We start from the raw sequence: 21,072 nt of genomic DNA on the forward strand, positions 1-21,072 counted from the left end.
GATGCACCAGGGCTCAATTGAGTGTCATGGAAAAGGCTGTGAATACTTATGTAGGTGTGGTATTTGTGTGTGATTTCAAACAAACCTCTTTCACGTTGTCATTATGGGGTATTGTTTGTAGAATTTTGAGGGAAATAATACATTTAATTCATTTTGGAATTAAAGCTGTAACATAAAAAGTGGAAAAAGTGAAGCACTGTGTATAGTTTCCGGATGCACTGTATGTGAAGCCCTATATAGAAAAGTGTGTGCGCCTTTTCAAATCATGTTCAATCAGTAAATGTTTCCACAAGTGGACTCTAATCAATCAAAGTGTAGAAACGATCAAGAGAAATGAGAGGCACCTGAGCATAAAGCAAAGTCTTGTTGGATAATTTGCATGTACAGCAATGTACAGAGACATCCTTGATTAATTTGCATGTGATCATTTAAGTTTTTTCATTTGAAAACATTAACATTTTTAGAATTCTTTTTTCACTTTGTCATTATGGGGTACTACCGTAATTTCCGGACTATAAAGTGCACCCAAATATAAGCCGCACCCACTGAATTTTACAAATATTTTTATTTTTAACATAAATAAGCCGCATATGAGCCGCAACTAATGTACTTTACACAGGCTCCAATGAAAGACAGTGTCTGTTACACGGTGTAACAGGTGAAATATGTTGTGGCTCCTTTAAGAGCATAGTGGTATTTTGGGAATAGCCTGCCGCCGCATTTTTCCCGGTATTACTGCATGTGTGCAAGACCGAGGAAAATGTCATTATTTTTTGATGCTCATTTCTAAGTTTCTTTGATTAACCCGTAACGCTGTTGCCAAGAAAAATAAAAAGCACGAGCCTTTGCCCAGACTCAACACGTTACAACGGCTTGTATATAAACAGTAGCCTACCAAGAAAGTCATTGTTCACTGTCTTCCTCCTTCCTTTCACAACTATTTTTCTCAAGAGTTTATCTTTTGGCATCGTCGTGCGTTTAAAAAAAAAAAGTTTTTTCTCCCGATGCCGTGCAGCTCAGAACACAGATGAGGTGCATTTTTTCGTTTCTGTTCGGAAATTTAATTGGTCTAATGTTATGGGGCTCAGTTTTTTTTGCTTGAAGTTTGTGAAACCGGGAAAACCCCAGGAAAAATTCATAAATGCGATTGTTTGAGCTCTTAGTCTAAATTATTTACATCATTCAAATAATTTGTAATGAATAATTCATTTGAAGGAGTTTGAACAAAGTCTGTAAAAACACAGAATGTGGAAAATTTCTGCATCAGCGCATTGTGTGTTCTCCTCGAGAGAATCTGACAATAACGTCACACGCAGCACAGTAGCAGGGAAATACAGGTTCTTTTTTTTTTTATTACTGTACATTCGTGTTTAATTACAAAATTGACAAAAATTAAGGCGTCAAATGTGTCTAAACAAAGTGAATGAAGGCTGTTCTGCAGTACGAGTATTGAATCAGCCAGTAAAAATTATTATTAATTTTTTTTTTCCAACCAAAAACGTCAATTCCTATTCATAACCATGTACACAACAAAGAGAAGGCATCTTTAAGGAAATTTACCGAAATGCCATGAAATAAGTTGTTAGAAGCAGAGAAAGCGATGTTCAGCAGGTCAATTGTGGCTTCTAGCTGGTCCTCCTCATATGCACTGTGATCTCTGCTGATCTTTAGCCATGGACTGGAAATGGTGGCGAATGTTCTGGAAGTACAGGTTAAAGTGAATTAAGACAAAACGCAAGAATGAGTAGAAGACAAACCCTGACTTGTGGTTTGTGGTGAGCAGCAGATTTAATAATAAAAAAGTTCCACTACATTTGATTTTAATCAGTTTATTATTACAGGAAGAAGATGCTGTGATGCAGTTGCCACTCCAAAGTCGATTCTTTTCCAGCTACATTCTAAAGCATTTGATTTGTGTTCATGCTTTTGGCCAGTGGCTCAGCGGATAAAGCTCTTAGTTATTGAATGGAGGGTGTCCAAGCCCCAGCCAAGCTGGCACCGTTTGGCCCTTGAGCCTTTCGGCCCAGGGGCCAGTTGGGGGGGCTTTTGGATGGGGTATAATCACATATAACGTGGTAAATAAGTTAAGTAAGTTCCTTTGACCTCATGGCTTGATTTTTGATCATGTCCAATCAAATTAACGTTTTCGCATTTGGACTCCAGTCAAGTTGTTGAAACATCTCGACAATAATCAAAAGAATCAGGAGGCACCTGAGCTAATTTTCAAGTGCTGTTGTAAAGGGTCTGAATACATCTGTTTAAACGATTGTAATATCAGGCTGCAACATAAAACTGAAAAAAGGGAAGGGGGTCTGAATACTTTCTGAATGCATTGTAAATATGTTGACAAAAAACAAAAAACAAAATTGTGATTTGATGTCAGAGGAGCTGTTATAGAAAGGGACCTTCTGACCAGAATTCCTGTGTAAACATGTAAATGTGAAAGGGGCTTTAGTGTCAGTATGACAGGGGAAGGAGGGGGAGGAGGAGGAAGCAACACAACTCACCCATCAATGCCTGTCTCTGTGCTCACGATCACGGCCTCGCTCCCGCTCTCTGTCTCTGTCTGTGCTGGATGAGCGCTCTCGATATCGGTCCCTTGATCGGCTCCTCGTTCGGCTCCTCGCTCGCTCCCGAGAACGGTGTCTCTTACTAAAGATTTGGAAAAACGAGACAAAAAAAAAAAAAAAATACATGTGGTGCTGGTAGAAGGCACTGTAATGGATTTATGTTGTTGTCAGCAGATGAGCCAATAGAATAGATACGATCTCTCGCATACACACACCTTGAAGGGAAGCATTTGGTCTCTACAGAGTTCAGACAGTCATTAAGGGACTCAACCAGCACACGACAGCGCTTGTCAAAGAACACACGAGACTGTTTGATCACCGCAGTTGCTGTGTACAGGGTCTCTATGGCCATCCGGATGTCACCTAAAAGAGAGAAAAGAAAGAGAGAAAAGAGAGTGAACTCTCTCAATAAGCAATAATGCAAACCACAGCACATTTAAACTGAACCCTGTGCTAACATTGTGAGTTGCTGATGTGACTCCAGGTTTGTCCCGCTGTACTACAAGATCAATCAGCAAAAATCAAAATGGAAGATTGGAAGGAGTGTAATCAAAAGAATAATAAGTATTTAAAAATCTGGTATTCTAGTGTTCTTGATCATGATAAGTGAACCTATAATTTACCATGTGATGCATCCATACCTCTAGTTGTATATTTACATATATATACAGTACAGACCAAAAGTTTGGACACACCTTCTCATTCAAAGAGTTTTCTTTATTTTCATGACTATGAAAATTGTAGATTCACACTGAAGGCATCAAAACTATGAATTAACACATATGGAATTATATACATAACAAAAAAGTGTGAAACAACTGAAAATGTGTCATATTGTAGGTTATTCAAAGTAGCCACCTTTTGCTTAGATTACTGCTTTGCACACGCTTGGCATTCTCTTGATGCCTACTTTGAAGAACCTACAATATGACATTTTCAGTTCACTTTTTTGTTATGTATATAATTCCACATGTGTTCATTTATAATATATATACAGTACAGACCAAAAGTTTGGACACACAAGGTGTTGGTCTGTACTGTATGCATTATTCGCGCGTTGATTAAATGAGTGTCGTTTTCAGGACACTTTCCAAAAGTGCAATTCTTGCAACACTTCTCTCAGAAAAATTGTTCCAATTGCAAATGTTTTGGTATTTATATACTTAATGTTTTTGTTTGCACTGCAACAACACACACAAAAAAACCCTAAGAAGTCAAACTTGATAAGATTCCACACAGAACTCAAAAATGGATATTGACACCATGTCAAAATTGTAAGAAATAATTGCTTTTCAAGCACGTGGTGCTCCTGTAATTTGTATTTAGACACACCTGCGGCAAGTGTAACCTGTGGCCAATATAGTAATTACACTTGCAATCAGTTAAAATGGACAAAAGTTATGTTGTGTGTCACACTGAGCATGGAAAAAAATAAGAAGTGTAAAGAGTTGTTTATGGATTTGAGAGAAGAAATAGTGGAAAAATATGGACAATCTCAAGGCTACAAGTCCATCACCAGAGATCTTAATCTAGCGAACCTCCCTGGTCGTGGACTGAAGAGTAAAATGAATGAAAATTTACAATGAAGGATTGTTTGAATGGTGGGTAAAGAACCCCGTGAATTAACTTCCAAACTAATTTTTTGCTGATCTGCAGACACAGGGTACAATAGTGTGGGCTCTATACGTCCCCATCTGAATGAAAAGGGACGCTATGGTACGAGACCCAGGTGGACACCATTTCTGATAAAAAAGCCATGGCACTGTTTACAGAAAAAGAAAATGAGGCCTTCAAAGGAAAGAATGCAGCCCCTACAGTCAAACATGGTGGAGGTTCATAGATGTTTTGGGGTTGCTTTGCTGCTTTTGGCACTAGATGCCTTGACTGTGTGAACGGTATCATGAAATTTGTTGATTACCCAAGATTTTGGAGCACAATGTAGTGGCCAGTGTCAAAAAGCTGCATCTCCACCAGAGGTCTTCCAGCAGGACAATGACCCAAAACACACTTGACAAAGCACTCAAAAATGGTTACAAACAGCTGGAGAGTTCTGAAATGGCCAGCAACAAGTCCAGATCTGAATCCCATAGAACACCTGTGGAGAGGTCTCAAAACAGCAATTATGAGAAGGCATCCCCAAATGACCAGGAGCAGTTTGCAAAAGAAGAGTGGTCCTAAATTCCAGTAGAGACGTATGAGAAAAGTTGTTATTTTTTTCCCCAAAGGGGGCTGCTACCAAATATTAAGTTAAGGATGCCAATAATTCTGTGAGGAATTGTATCAGATTTTACTTTTCATGTTTTTTGTGTTGTTCCAATGCAAACAAACAAAAAAATAAAATAAACGTGAATACGTTTGCAACTGCAACAATTTTCTAAGAGAAGCGTTGCATTTTCTGCTTTATATATATATATATATATATATATATATATATATATATATATATATATATATATATATACACACACACACACACACACACACACACACACACACACACCACTAAACTACTACTACTAATTATTTTGTAATATTTCACATCATGCCTACAATTGACTGTAACCTTTACCTCCAATGTCAATTGTTCATCATTCCCTGTCAAATTCTGATTAAAATACAGATATTTATAAAAAAAAACAAAGAGCATTTTTGTGGAAAACGAGACCTGATGTGGCTGCAGAAATGGCTTTAGTGATGGCGCTGCTCGCAATCGTTCTGTTCCTGTTTATCAGTTCCTCAAAGTCTGCATCCCTGTAAGACGATTGAAAGGCATTACATGTCAAAACATGCCCACACACACACAATCAAATACAAAGCTAGTTTTCCTCTCGACTAACTTGAATGCTAAAATCAACAAAAAATATTCAAGTGGACACAAAAGTTCTCATTTCTCAGTGTCCACCAAGGCCCTTTCCGAGACACGTACTCTGTTTAATGACTTTTCAGCACCGAAATGTGGCGAAACGTTTGTCTAGCGTGTTAAAGGTTTATGTGAAACTGAAAAAACATTGTGCATTTGGAGTAAATAAATAATAATAAACTGAGTGAGCCGTTTTCATCTGACAACAAACTGGAAAAGGGGAGGAGCCAGGGGAGATGGCTGCGATGACTTACCGAGATTGTTGATGGTAAATTATCACCCTAAACGTAGTAATGCAAGTTTAGTAATCCAAAATCAGTTAAAGTGTAAATAAGCTTTCCGATCTGTTCGGATTAATGTTAATAGATCACTTAAGACATTTGAATCACACTGAATGCACAACCAGGAGCTTTGACCTGCTGCTAGAACTGCTATAAGACTGTCAGCATATTTAAGATTTTACATCAAAAGAACATTGTAAATAAATCAGATCAGAAATTTAATGTACTGAATTTTTAGCAATACACAAACTTAGCTCTCCAAGATACAGATATATACTGTACATCAGCCCCATCAAACAGGCAGACAAGGAGCGCCACCTAGAAACAAATTCAACGTTTGAAGCTCATTAGCACAAATTTGTGCTAATTATGAGAGCCTTATTGTAAATTCCGTGTGTATTTGTTTGTGTATCAAATAGAGTTTTAATGTTTGGTGACTTTAATATTCATTTTGATACTGCAGCTCCACTTAAAACAAAAACTATACTTGAGAATCACATTTTCACCTTTGTTTACCGATCCCCCACCTTTAGAAAAAACCTTTCGAAAGTTAAAATGTAAACGGAGTCAAACTATATTTGGTTGTATTTCAAATAACATAAAAGAAGAGCCTCAAGAGCTACAGAAAAGTAATGTCTCTCTCCATTCAACAGAAGCTAACAAAAATCATTCTTATTAAATACTCACCAAATTACTAGGAATATGTTTTCCAATGAGGCTAAATTGTTAAATATTTTTTAGACTATAACTGTAGAAATATAACCATCAGAATGTACAGTATATAGTATATTATATACAATATTTTGCTCTTATGTCACAGTAACCAAACAAACATCTAGTTTTTTTATAGAATGTGATGTATACATTAATTAAGAGGTGCAGGCTATTTGTTGGTACCTCAACTAATGATGACTACAGCATTTTCTTTACAAAGCCCCACAAGTATGCATTTCAACAGCCTTCCAATTTGTGTTTAAAGCTCAGACACTGTCTCAGTGTATATGTTTATGCTAAAGCATATTGACTTTGTCAAGCCTTTTTGTGAAAAATCGCAGATTTGAAAGATTCATGGGAATAGCGCTTTGTTGAACTGGGATGTTTGGCTTCTGTCTTTCTCCACCCTGATATGTTCATTCAGATTTGTTGACGATGAAGTGGCTGTCTGCTTGGTATGTGCTACGGTGCTTACTGTCTGTCTGGTTCAGTTTCGTGAATAAATGAAATTTGTACCAATTTTAAGCCAAAAACCTGTAAAGACTCAAGTTTTCCTCACCCCGGTTGGCTGAATCTTGCTCTGCTGCCGCTGCTGTTTGTGGTGCCAAGGCGTGCTGCGGGATTTGGTGGGAAGAAGGCGGGGTTGATGTGTAACGAGGGCGTGTGCGAGTTGTGGGTGTGTGCATTGAGAATGTGTGCATTAGGCATGTGTGTGTTGGGGATGTGTGCATGGGGGATGTGTGCATGGGGATGTGTGTTGGGGATGTGGTGTGTGTTGGGAATTTGTACATGATGTGAGGGTGGATGGAACAAAGGAGGAGGAGTGCTAAAAAGAGGGGGAGGAGGCAGTGGAGGTGGAGGAGTGTTATAAAATGGGGGCATGAGGGGGGGGGGTTTGACTGGAGGAAACGCCAAAGGCAAAGGTAAGGGAGGCAGGTCCGATGGAGAGGACGCAGAGGAATTCCTTCCTTCTGCTCGCTCCGAATCACTTTTAGGGTTGAGACGCAGCGGTATTCCTGTTTTAAAACACAGGGGACATTTTGCCAGTGATTAAGTGCCAGGTTTCCAAAATATGATCACAGTGTCCAAATTTGAATTTTAGCTGCCATGTAATAATACACAGTACAACATGCAGTTAAATGCTATCATTTACTATTCGAACACACTTCATTACAACTTTAAATAGTAAAACTATAAAAGAGCTGTGATTTTGGTTAGTAAGCTAAGTTTTCTAAAATATATACGGTTTAACAGCTCAGTGATCCAAATGATTCAAGGAAATTTCTTTCCAAAGCTTACTTACGTTTTCTGGCCAGAGCCTCAAACTCAGCCAGGTTTTTCCGTGAGACATGCCGACACTCCACTTTCTCCCGTTTATCTTGCACTGTGGCAGTGTTTCCAATAAGCGCCTTAAGGACTCTTCTGTGGACACTACAATCTCGGCATAGCTGGAAGATACAGGAGCATTTAGATGGTGATGGGCACAAAGAAAGGGAGAGACACGAGATGTAAAAAGAAAAGAACTCACCCTTTGGACTGACCGTTAGTCCTGTTCTCTGCAAACTTAATTTCTATGATGTCTTTCACACCCTGCTTCCGTGCCATTGTCATCAAATCATTGTCTGATGTCCACTTGGTTACAAATAAGAAGCAAAAAAATAAAAAATTAAAAAAACCTGTCAGATTACAAATAATAAAAGTACCCACAAGGTACTTTCGTGTTTAGTTCTGTTTGAGTAGAAGATCAGGCTCAGCATTCTGACTGTCATTCAAATGTGCATACCAGTAGAGATCAACCAAACGCTTTTACACCAGATCGTACCTAAAATATCACTCAATGAAAATGTGATAAATTAAACAAAAATGAATATTAATTATATTAATACAATTTGAGGAAAATAGAAAAGACAAAAAGTAACACTCCAAATAAAAGTTACATCCAAAATGTCAGTTCAAATAAAAGCACATGCAGTTAGTGATTTCCCCTCTAGATGCCACTCTCGTACTGAATAACACAACCTGGAAAAACTATCATATGAAATTTTTGTACAAGCAATTATTTATCAGTTGCGAAAAAAACGGCAAAACCGATGAATCGGTCAAACTCTACTTACCAGAATAGTAAACCACACCTATTTTGTTGACCAATAAATAAGCTCATATTTATGTATAGTGTGAGAATTAATATACACAGATCAACCAAGACTTGAACATTACTGACAGGTGGCTTCCTTCAAAGAGTAGGATATTAGGAATATTAGGCATCAAGTAAACAATCAGTTCTAGAATTTGATGTGTTAAAAGAGCCACATTTTCATGGCTGGACCACTGGGTCAGAGCATCTCCAAGACAGTTGGTCTTGTTGGGAGTTCCTGGTCCTAGCCACATAAAGTGCATTGTGTGCAACCTAGTGCAAACAGTGCAGACAAAAAACAATACAGACAGATACACAAAATAATATGTCTAATATGTTATAGAGTACAATGTGCAAAAAAAGGAACTATCAACAAAAGTGTATATGTAAACATGAACACAATGTTCTCTCAGCTGTCCTCACTATTCTCTGTAGGGTCTTGCAATCCGAAATGGTACAGTTCCCAAACCAGGCGTGATGCAGCTGCTCAGGATGCTCTCGATGGTCCCTCTGTAGAAAATTGTTAGGATGGGGAAAGGGAGAGGGGAATTCCCCATCGTTCTCAGGAATTAGAGATGCTGCTGTGCTTTCTTGGTGATGGTGTTGAGTGACCAGCTGAAGTAATCCGAAGAGATTAACACCAAGGAATTTGGTGTTCTTGACGATCTCCATGGAGGATCCACAGATGATCAGTGGAGAATGGTCGCTCTGTGCTCTCCAACAATATCTTTGGTTTTGTCAAGGTTCAGAAACAGGCTGTTGGCTCTACACCAGGCTGTTAATTGTTGCACCTACTCTCTCTGTATGCTGCCATGTCGTTTTGGCTGATGAGACCCACCACAGTCGTGTCATCCGTGAACTTAACGATGTGATTTGAACTGTGCATTTTTACACAGTCGAGAGTCAGCAGAGTGAACAGCAGTGGGCTGAGCAAACAGCTCAGTACACTTCAGTAGACTAAACTAAACAGTAGACTTCTTTGGCACTGTTGTTGTCTTGAGAAACATAGGAACAACGGTACTGCTCAGGGAGAGGTTGATGAGGAGATTACTTTAGCCGTGGATAGACAGAGCACCAGGTCACTAGGAGGAGGGGTGGCCTTCCTTGCCGCCATGTTGTTCTGCAACTCAAACCAGGCGTTCAGCACATCTGGGAGGGAGATCTTGTAGTCCGTGATCGCCTGGATGCCCTGCCACATGGGCTGGGTGACTCTGCTGTCCTGAAGTCTCTAGAGTTTAGCAGCACACGCACCTTTGCAGTCATTCACGGCTTCTGGTTGGAGCATGTAGTGAACAACTCCAAGTTGATGGACTCGCCGTTGGTTGCAGCCTCCCTAAACATGTCCCGGTCAGGGCACTCAAAACATTCCTAAAGATCAGAGGTGGCTCCTGCTGCCAGGATTTTATATGTTTCAGAACCGGTTTAGAGCGTCTGACAAGTGGTCTGTATGCTAGAATTAGCATAACCGAGATGTGGACCGAGTAGCCTAGGTGAGGGCGGGGTTCCGCACAATACGTGCTGGTGATGTTTGTGTAAACAAGATCCAGCGTGTTCGCCCCTCTCGTTCTCATTTATACAACTAAGCAGGTCAGAATTAAGGACCCTGCTTCAGAGGCCAGCAGTGGCAGCTTGGTAGTGCTGGGATTAGAACAGAAGTCCAACCAAGTGTTCAAGGTGTTGACATCTCTCTAGATCTCATTCCCATCACACATCTGTGCGATGTGTCTAGAAAAGCAAGTCTGATCTATGATCTCACAACCTACAGGACTTAAAGGATCTGCTGCTACCATCTTTGTGCCAGAAACCTCAGCACACCTTCAGAGAAGTCTGTGCCTCTACAGTTCAGAGGTGTTTTAGTGGCACAAGGTAACACTATTCAGTATTAGGTAGGTGGTTTTGATGTTATGTTTGATCAGAGTATGTGGTACAGGGGCACAAGTAAAAATATCAGTGAACCCAAGACAGTGTGTTATCTAAGTGGTATGGTTGTTGAATTCTTTACCACATAGGAAGAATCAGCAATAAAAATAGAAGTGTTTTGCAGAGGGTGAACCCAGTCATGGGAACCCAGGATGTCCATCTTAGCTTCGAAGGACTGTCCACAGAAAGAAAAGGTGTGTGCGCCAGCTTTAGTGTTTCTGAACATTGTAGATACAGAAAAGTATCTGGACATACCATTCATAATACCCTTATGTGTTGTAAAAGCCCCACTGCCCTCTGTCTGGGAAGTCTTTCCACTAGAAGATGACTGTTGGGCTTTGTGATCATTTAGCCACAAGAGCATTAGTGAGGTCGGGCAATGATGTTGAATGGGGAAGGCCTGGGTGCAGGACACTCAAGCTTGTCTGTCTCAACCTTAACACAGTGTCTTCATGGAGCTTGATTGTGGTTTGTGACACAGATTGGTGTCATGGTCAGGTTTTCACATACTGTACATCTCCATGCTTTCTTCTGCACATATTATCTAATGTGATCCAGTCCTGTGGCAGCACAGAATGACTGGAATCTGACAATCATTTCATTGTCTGGAAATAAATGTTTTTTTTTAAGGACCAGTTTAGACCTTTACGAATCTAGAACTAAACTGAAACCAGGCTCCTTCTTCTGAACAAGAATGCATGGTTACTTTGTACACTTTGTTTTGAGCCATAGGGACTGGGAAGCAAAGTTAATCTCTTCAGGGCCCCTTTGGAAGCGAAGCAACCCCAGCACACAGGGCAGAATTCACAGTCCAGACTTCACAGTCTTATATACATCCAGCAAAGTAAGCCATTATGGTAAACAGCTGAAAACACTCTCTTATTGTTTATTTATTTCTTAATAGACGTGTGCATGTTCATTTTGTCTTTATGCAATAAACTAGATAATTTAACAGTATAAAGATTTAATTTGGATATACAAATATATAAATGTAGTATTATTTTTATTGAAATATCCTCCCTTAGCATGAGTAGCAGCTGTACGCACTCTTGGCATCCGGACAGCTATTTTCCCAAACAATCAGCTAAAATACTTTGCCAAATGTGTTTTTTGCCAGGACATTTCTTTCTGACATTGTGCTCCAGTTCATCCCAATAGGATTCAATAGGATTTATGCCTGATGACTGGGCAGGGCATTACATGATAGTTAACACACATGATCTCTGAATAACACGTATGGTTCAGGTTGTATTCTTGTTGTATGGTGAAACTGGTGACATTTAGCCAAGTATGGAATGGTAGCCATGTTGGTTCCTTTCACCCGGAATAAGTCTCCAAATTTCCCTACTACAAAAAACCTTACACCATTAAGCGTCCACCTCCATGTTTGACTTTGAGGTGTGAGGCAGACTGCTAACATCATCTCTCCTGTTCTGTGTCTTATAGGTTCTTCTGTTAGAGCCATACATTTAAAATTTGGACTCACCTGTTTGCCATACTTTCTTCCAGTCATTCACTGTCCAATTGTAGTGTGTTTTTGCCTTTTACCTAGTTTGCTGCATATAAACTCAGGCTGCAACAACTAATCGATAAAATCGATAATGACATTCCTTGCGAATGTTGTTATGGATTAATCGGGCTGCTAAAGTAATCGATTAGCGTGACGGTAAGATAACACAGCCGCTTGTGAAATAGCGGAGAGTACAGGTCAACCGGCAGCAGGTCATCCGAGGCATGGGAGCATTTTATATTAAACGCAACAAAGGAGACTGTGCATCACTGTAGTACTTCCGTGCCACACAAGCTCAACTTTTTATAACTTGTAGGTTACAAACAGGTGAAAAGAAAACACGGTAAGTAAAAACTGTATAATCATGTGAGATCTCGTGAGCGGCAGGTTGGGCGATCAGCTGTTTTTATTATCAAAACAATCGTTATTTGCATCCATAAAATAAACAAAAGGAACATGCATGCGTCTCAAAAACCATAAAAAAACACTTTTTCCACATTTTTGACAGGCGCTGTATGTGATTCTTCCCCAAACTATTTCCACAAAGTTGTCATGCCATACTTGATCATGCCTTTATTTGAAACTAAAAGAGACACTTTTTTTTTTGGTACTAGGGCCCATTTTATACAATATATTACACGTCCCATTCAAAAGAAAGAGAGAAATGACCAGTCCATGTTTAATATCCATGTTAAAAGCTCACCCAGTTAAAGTTCCCGATGTAGACGGAGAACCTCCCTCCTCCGACAAATTCCACCGCCGCTTTACCATCGTCGTCGCTCTGCTTTCCCAGAACGCTCTCGCTGTCCACTGATCCAGTTAACACATCGTCATAAAGAGCGTCAGCTTCTGCTTCTGCTTCCAAAGCGTCACCGCACTATTGGGGCAAAACAAACAGAGAAACATGTCCCAACTGAAAATGAAACTGCACGAAAAATGATGCCATGAATCGGATTCCAACCAGCAGGTTACCATGCGTGTGATGCCCAACTTCTTACAATACATATTTATAATCCGGACCACATGAAACAAAATGTCTGAATTGTATTATTCGTCGTATCTGATGGCGTGTATTGGAAAGAGTACTACTGCTTTTTCGTCAACAACAACTGTCTTACTATACATACATCGCATCCCAAACATGCTGAAAACAGTGGAAATCACAGTGGACTTTAGGAAACACACCTCAACACTACACTCTATTCTCAAAAAGGCCCAGCAGAGGATAAACTTTTATATCCCAACTGAGGAAGTATGGTCTGCCATAAGAGCTTCCCTGCCCACTCTCCAGGACTTGTAATATACAACAGTGGTCCCCAACCTCCGGGCCGTCGACCGGCAACGGTCTGTGGGTCAAGTGGAACCGGGCCGCACAGAAAATACATAACTTACATTATTTCCGTTTGATAATGAACGATGTTTTATTTTGGAAGATTACCGGATTTTCTCTGCCACATCTGTCTATGACTCACTCTTGATACATGTCATGAAGCTTGTCTCAGTCACATGTCTTACCTCCATCCGCTACCTTCTTAAAGGGGCTCAAAACAAAAAACAACACAGTGAATTCACGTTTAGTATTATAAATTGAGAAAAGACCAGTTTTTATGCCGGACGTATCATTTTATTTTGTTGTATTTATCCGCCACACCCTTCACACCGTGGACACAACCTCTTTCAACTCCTCCCTTCTGCCAGAATTTAACCAGACCTTAAATATATGCCCTGTTTCCTATTTATAAATACTGCATATAAGAACAATCACTCACACTTCATCCCCATACGTTACACACAATACTGCTGCTGTATATTATACAAATGTCCTAACGTAACCTCTTTATCTTTTGTGACACACAATACTGCTCTGTGCACTACCATGCACTCTCACACTTGATCTTATATATAGTCTGTACATTGTGCTCTTATTTAATCTGTATAGTCTGTATTGTCTTGTATAGTCTAAGCTAAATGTATAGTATTAATTATGTCTGTACTTTTGAGAGTCACCAACAGCTGGAACCAAATTCCTTGTGTGTGTCAACACAGTTGGCCAATAAACCTGATTCTGCTTCTATGTAGAAACTGGTATCCTCAGTTATAACTTCTTTCACAGTGGAAATAGGAATAGCAGCTGGAGGTCATGTGTGGGCTTGTGGTTAGATGTTTCCATTTCCATCCTGATCTCATGTTTGGCATGTTCTCTACAACACTACAACACATTAAAGATGCGTATGAAGCAGCTCCTGACGCAAAGCGATGAGATACGATTCGCCCCTATTCCAATGCAGTGCGATCTGATTTCGATTTGATTCAACACAATGCGATTCGATGGAAAAAATCATGATGCTATGCAATTCAATATGGCACAGATAGATTGCTTTTATTTACCGTAATGTCCGGACTATAAAGCGCACCCTTTGAATTGTACGGATATTTTTATTTTTAACATAAATAAGCTGCACCTGTCTATAAGCCGCAGGTGTCTACACTAATGAACTTTACACATTTTTCCAGTATTACTGCATATGTGGAGACCGAGGAATATTTCATTATTATTTTCTGATGCTCATTTCTAAGTTTCTTTGACTAACCCGTAACGCTGTTGCCAAGAAAAATAAAAAAGCACGAGTTTTGGAAACCTGTCTGTGCTTATATGATTTCTGTTGTAACTGGAGTTAGTGAGCTCTCCCTTCACCCAGACTCACCGCGTAACAACAGCTTGTATCTAAACAGTAGCCGACCAAGAAAGTCATTGTTCACTGTCTTCCTCCTTTCTTTCACAACGGGAGTTTATCTTTTGGCATCGTCGTGTGTTTAAAAATCACCCGGTGGAAGTTTTTCTCCTGATGCCGTGCAGCTCAGAACACAGGTGAAGTGTGCTTTTTTCGTTTCCGTTCAGAAATTGTATTGGTCTAATGTTATGTCGCTCAGTTTTTTAGCTTGAAGTTTGTGAAACCGGGAAAACCCAGGAAAAATTCAGAAATTAGCCGCTTCGTTGTTTAAGCCACGGGGTTCAAAACGTAGGATAAAAGTAGCGGCTTATAGTCCGAAAAATACGGTATATGGTTTAGACAGACAGCAGATCGTAAATTTACTCAAGTGACTTTTGACTTGTAACGCATTTTGTGGTGCAAAAAAAAAAAAAAAAACAAATGAAAAAAAAAAAGATGTATCCAAAAAAACCAGACGTTCTTTTCCTGGTTTGTCTCCAGGAAGATGCAGCTCTACCTCTGCCATGTTAATCTTTATTCTATGTGATTCTCAGGACATGCCTCGGTCTCCGAAGTGTTGCGTACATATAAAATATTGATCAATATCTCTTAATGATCACTTTCTAAATAATGAAAGTATAGCACATCTAATTAGTGAATCTTACAATCCCTAGTATTCAGTGGTTTCTTTGATAAACTGACAACACCCCTGTGAGAAGAGGCTTCCGAAAAAAAAACATGGTCGGATGACACAAAAACCTTCAAGATAAACTAGAAGGTCCTAACCTTCTCATCTAACATCAGCGTCTCAAATGACCTCACTAATATAATTCTCCATAATGTTTTAGAAAGCCTTCAGAGAAAAGGACAGGCTGTTCGAGCTGGAGATCAGGGACTAGCACCTTTATACAAAGGCTGTGATGTCCAACAAACTCATACAATTGTAATAGTCAGGTGTCCACATGCTTTTTGGAATTTTAAGTGACGATCTCCTCCATGTTAAACAGTTGGCTCCAGGTCTTTATTGCTCCACTGCAAAACTGACCCGAGTCCTGAACATGGCCTGACAGAACAACATTCGGGGTGAGGACACTTATTGTGCATAATTCACCACAACACCTGGACATGAGATGAGCACTGATCAGTTACGAGGTTCTCACACTGAGCTTATTCTCCTGAACTAAACACAGATCAGTGCTGCTTGAAGCTTTCTCTCAGAAACTCCATCATTGGGTGTCAAATCGACTCATTTAAGCTCACAAAAGACTAGAAGGAGCAATATGGGCCTTCTCTATCCATCCATTTATCCATCCATCCATCCATATTCTCCCTCCCACCACCTCTCTCCAACTTCATATACCTCCCTCCATATCTCTTTCTCTCTCCGTCAAGCTCTCTCTCCCCATCTCTATTTCTCTCCCTCCCTCCCTCCAGCTCTCTCCCTTTCTTCATCTCTCCATGTTCACCCTCCCTCAAGCTCTCTCCCTCCATATATCTATCTGTCTTTCACTCCCTTTATCAATCTCTTAATATCCTTCCTCTCTCTAGTTAAATCCATATATCTCTTTTCCTCCATCCAGCTCTCGCTCTCCCTCCACGCCTCTATCTATCTCCCCCTTACTCCTTATCCCCCTCTCCTCTCCCTCTCCCGCACCTCACTCCCCCCTCACCTCCTCAGTGTTTAGATCTGCGTAGATGTCGACGTGCTCTGTCGCCCCTCCATCAGTCTTCGCGGCTGCCATCACCAGACCCGCCGAACCCGAAGCCTGCAGCCCGAAGCTCTGCACACGGATGACGGAAACGCGCTGATTAAATTTCTCTCCTGTACACCAACACACTCTCGCCTCTCAGTCGTCCCTCACCAGCTAGCAAGCTAGTTGACCGCCTTATTTTTTCCCTTTCCCAACTGCATTCTGACTAAGCCCGCCTTCCTGCATCCTGGTTGGCTAACTCTGCGTCGCACTACGCACAACGATTGGCTATAACTCAAGACTAAGCACAATTAGCCAACCTTTGTTTAGAAGGCGGGGTTTGTGGAATACAGGTGGCAAAAAATTAAACCCGCCCCGTGCGTTGATAAGTGGCGCCTGAAATAAATTTCGGAAGAAACACAGTCAGGCTTAATGAGGTTCCGGATATATATTTACCAAATACTTTGATATTCTTGTAATTATATTTTGTAAAATCTCCAGATATTGTAAATTATTACCTAAACTAATATCTTCTTTTAGTGTGTTTGCAATTGATTTTTTTTATATTTAATTATTTTTCAAGCTGAGAAGTGTGTATATAAAGAACAAGATATGTAAATATATATATATATATATATATATATATATATATATATATATATATATATATATATATATATATATATATATATAAAGAAAGCCATTCCTTTCTTTAAATTTTCAGGTATTAAATTAATAATATTTGTTTTCGTTTAGATTTGTAGTCCATTTTGCGAACTACACGTCCCGAGATGCTGTTCGGTGACGGGCAAATCAGATGGCGGTATTTCCATCCGGGGGTTTGTTATTTCTAGCCTTTATATTCTGCGCATGAAGGACGAAGCAATATGCTTTCAACAGCGATTAGACATGCGGTGAAGGTTTGTGTTTATACGCAAGTATTTGGTACTTTTATTTATTTTAATGCGTTATTATTTGACACAGAAGTTTGTATATAAGTTCACGGTACACATCTGAAGTTGTATAGTTATGATATGCTAAGCGCGCTGGGCTAGCTCAGGAAGGAGACTATGGAGGAAGTGTGGGTCACGTGGGTGGTATTCGAAGTTTAAAGAACCCCTAGGCTTTAATATATATAAGATATATATATATATATATATATATATATATATATATATATATATATATATATATATATATAAGTGCGTTAATGCTATCATAATTACATTATTCCATATTCTTAGCTATTGAAATCAGAACAATGACTTACTCATGCATATGGTTAATTGTTAATAATAGCTGTTAATTATTAATAACTAGTGGTCGAACCGATAGTGGATTTTACTGATAGCTAGGTTGGATCGTACTCGCCGATAACCGATTAATCAACCGATATTTTAAAACTAGTTACTGGATAAAAAACAAACAACTCTCCATGTAAAAAAGTACTGAAATTATCACTGAAAAACAAAAAAACATTACTGAATTATGAAAATGTCCTAAAGGAAATAAAAAAAGAATATATACATGAATAAATATAATTAGATAAATAATAAATATAATACATTAATCCCTCGTTTATCGTGGTGGATACGTTTCGAAACCACCCTCGATAAACGGACACCACCCCAAAAATGCTATTTTATGTATACAGTACTGTACTGTATTAAAATTTACCTCATTTTATAATTAATAATTATATTTTTGTTAATACATTTAATTATTTCAACATAAAACTATGGTCTTTCGTGCTATCAGCATATAAATCGCTATGGATTTTTGCTGATAGTTCCAGCAATCAGTGCCTTGACCTCTAATAATAACTAAGGGAAATTTTAGTTTAAAAGACAATTTATTATCAAATACAGATATGATATGAGTTTGTGGAACCGGGGCCTTCTAGCAGGCATCCAATAACATTTTCATTTTTCTGTATAATATTGATGGTTTTTATAGCCGTGACATCATAATGATGGTATTAAGAGGTGGACTGATTCAGGTAGTACACTACTGACACCTTGGTGTGAAATGCACGGCCAGCCATTGCATTAGAGAGAAACCAGAGCACTGACACTGGAGATTCATATAATCCATTTAATTAAATTAAACGTCTCAGTCGACTGATTAATCGGTTTTGCTCATAGTTGATTGCTGGAACCATTGGCTGTCAGCAAAATCCATGCAGATAGTTTTTCCGGGTTGCATTATACAGTATGAGAGCGGCTTCTAGAGGCAAATTTTTATATATTTGGAATGTTACTATTTTGTTTTTTGTTGAATGCATATCATGTATTTTCCTTTATTTGTTTATATAATAGATATATTCATATTTATTTCATTTAGCACATAATTCAGTGCCGTTTTTCTGTTTTTTAACAAAGTTCAGTACTATTTTACATTGTTATATTTTGTTTAGTTTTTTTTTTTAATGTAGTATTATAGTACTATCGGTTGATTAATTAGTTATCGTCAAGTAAGATCCAACCTGCATCTATCTGTATCGGTAAAAATTCAGATAGGTCGACCTCTAGTTGTAACTGTTCCTATCAGAGTTGCAAAATGCCATTGTCGTTTTCATTAGCAGGTCCTGCCTGGTGTTCGGTCCTCCCCTCGCTCAGCCGTTCCGCTGTCGGCTCTGAGCCGCTCGTACCGTGGCGACGCTCCAGACTCTGAGAAAATTGAGATCCCGCTGCCTCCGTGGGAGGAGAAGAAAAATGAGCCATTGGACATCAAGCGGAAACGTCTGTTGTATGAAAGCAGGAAGAGAGGCATGCTGGAGAACTGCATCCTGCTCAGGTAAGGCTCTTTTTCCATTGAGGTTCCAGTGCATTAAACAGAATTAAAGAGCTGCTAAACCGTCCCGAGCTCAGCGTGCAGTGACGAACATCAGCACAGCGAAAATGAGACTGAAGTTCCTCAGTTCCTAATTCTTGTTATTTTTGTTTATCGGTTTAGTCTTTTTGCAAAGCGCTATCTGGAGAGTATGAGTGAATACCAGCTGCGCCAGTATGACCGCCTCATCAACGAGCCCAGCAATGACTGGGACATCTACTACTGGGCAACCGGTGAGATTTGATCCAATGCTGACCTCTCAAACAAACGAAATGAATTTAAGCAATTCTTTACATGCTTGTGTGTGTTTTTCTATGCGTGCATGTACACATTCAGAAGCCCAACCTACCCCAGACGTGTATCAGGGAGAAGTGATGGAGCTGCTGAAAGAATTCGCCAAGAACAGAGAGATGGAGCAGAGGCTGGACGCCCCGAACCTGGAGTACCTCGATAAAAGCAGCCAGTGAGGAACAGAGAGGTCTTCACTCCCCTTTCCCCTGTCGCGCTGCTGCTAATGCGACTCTCAGCAACTGCAAGGTGAAAGAGAGTGTGTTAATACAGCAGACTGAGATATTGTGTTGAGTGAAGGCCAGAAAAGAAGTTTATTTGTGAACGATGGAACTTTCAGGGCCTGAGAGATATCTAGTGTATTTAACTTGTACAGTGATTATATAATGTGAAACTCTGGATTGTCATATTAAAGATGATGATGATGATGATGATGATGATGATCAGTGCCTCCTTACTGAAGGTAGTTCTAAAGTATGGTGCTTTTTCCCCTTTCAGTAGCATTAACAAAAAAAATTACCTGCAAGCTGCTGGCATAGGAAAATTATTTATTTATTTATTTACGTCATTATTATATATTTATTTAGTTTAGTTAGTTACTTTTTCAAAAAAAGGGTCATTTCATGTGCACACCGCTGAATATATGGGAAAGGTTTTACACCTATGTGCTGCTTAAAAACATGTGCAGTGTTTGGTTCTGCTTTTATGCTGAACACGCAAAAAAAAAGTACTGATCACAAAACAATGTTTATTGTAAGTTCGCGAGAAAACAAGGAGGAAAATAATATAATGTAACATTAAATCGTAATAAATGAGGAAATTAAATGAGTAAGACCTACAGGGGGCAGCACAGACCCATCCATTCACTTCTAACGTAACTATGAATGAATAAAGTCTGGTGTGTGTGAACTTTCCTTTCTAATCCAGATAACAGGTTTGTTCTTCATCCTACTGCAATCTCTGGCCAGGTCTGAACCTCTTGGCACCTAGGTTTAAGGCTAGATTTCACTGGGATGCAGCAGAAATCAATTCGAAATGCAATATAAAAAAATACACTATGTGTCTGTGGCATTAGCAAAACAGGATGAGGCAAAATGGAAAAAAAGAAAAACTATTATAAAGTTTATTATTTCAGGATGATATTTGTGATTTTATTTCTGTCCATATATATGTCCATTTTCCTGACTGATATCAGGGATGCTGTTAGGGCAGTTGTAGCGCACTAAGAAAACAGGATGTCTTAGAAATCTTTCTGTATTTACTTTTTTTTTTTTTTTTTCCCGAACTATTATTGGCATGAATATTAGTATAACAAAGCACTAAGAGAATGAGGATTGATTGCATATTTAATTCATGATTGCTGACCCCCACACATTTCTGGTAAATGACGAATAGGCTCCCATTGCACTATGATGCGTTTTCCGGTGTTTTCATTTTCTCCTGGAATATTAGGCAATTTGTCTTAGTTTCTAAATTTAGGAAGCAAGGAGTTGTTTCGCGGCGGTGGATGTCGACAGGTTTACTCAGGGGGAGAACTACAGTTATACACACAACCTTTCTT

The 21,072-nt window shown here is 39.3% G+C and overlaps 2 protein-coding genes across 3 annotated transcripts; one reads left to right on the top strand and one right to left on the bottom strand.

Moving 5' to 3' along the window:
- Positions 1-1,332: 1,332 nt before the first annotated feature.
- On the bottom strand, positions 1,333-16,599 carry LOC124391485 (cleavage and polyadenylation specificity factor subunit 7-like). The gene is given in 10 exon segments (XM_046858086.1): positions 1,333-1,699; positions 2,508-2,652; positions 2,786-2,933; positions 5,236-5,321; positions 6,985-7,441; positions 7,729-7,794; positions 7,797-7,873; positions 7,954-8,057; positions 12,693-12,866; positions 16,371-16,599. Coding segments are annotated over 9 exon segments (1,326 nt in total). The 5' UTR covers positions 16,443-16,599; the 3' UTR covers positions 1,333-1,699; positions 2,508-2,510.
- Positions 16,600-17,161: 562 nt separating this feature from the next.
- Positions 17,162-19,945, top strand: sdhaf2 (succinate dehydrogenase complex assembly factor 2). Of its 2 annotated transcripts, none has more exons than XM_046856901.1 (4): positions 17,162-17,311; positions 18,973-19,187; positions 19,347-19,456; positions 19,560-19,945. In XM_046856901.1, exons 1-4 carry the CDS (start codon positions 17,279-17,281, stop codon positions 19,688-19,690), a joined length of 489 nt encoding a protein of 162 aa, XP_046712857.1. In that variant the 5' UTR covers positions 17,162-17,278; the 3' UTR covers positions 19,691-19,945. The 2 variants fall into 2 exon arrangements, with proteins under 2 accessions (XP_046712857.1, XP_046712858.1); XM_046856902.1 differs by having other exon boundaries at positions 17,181-17,311; positions 18,976-19,187.
- Positions 19,946-21,072: the final 1,127 nt, after the last annotated feature.

Source organism: Silurus meridionalis, chromosome 9 (assembly GCF_014805685.1).
Source record: "Silurus meridionalis isolate SWU-2019-XX chromosome 9, ASM1480568v1, whole genome shotgun sequence".
Taxonomy (NCBI): domain Eukaryota; kingdom Metazoa; phylum Chordata; class Actinopteri; order Siluriformes; family Siluridae; genus Silurus; species Silurus meridionalis.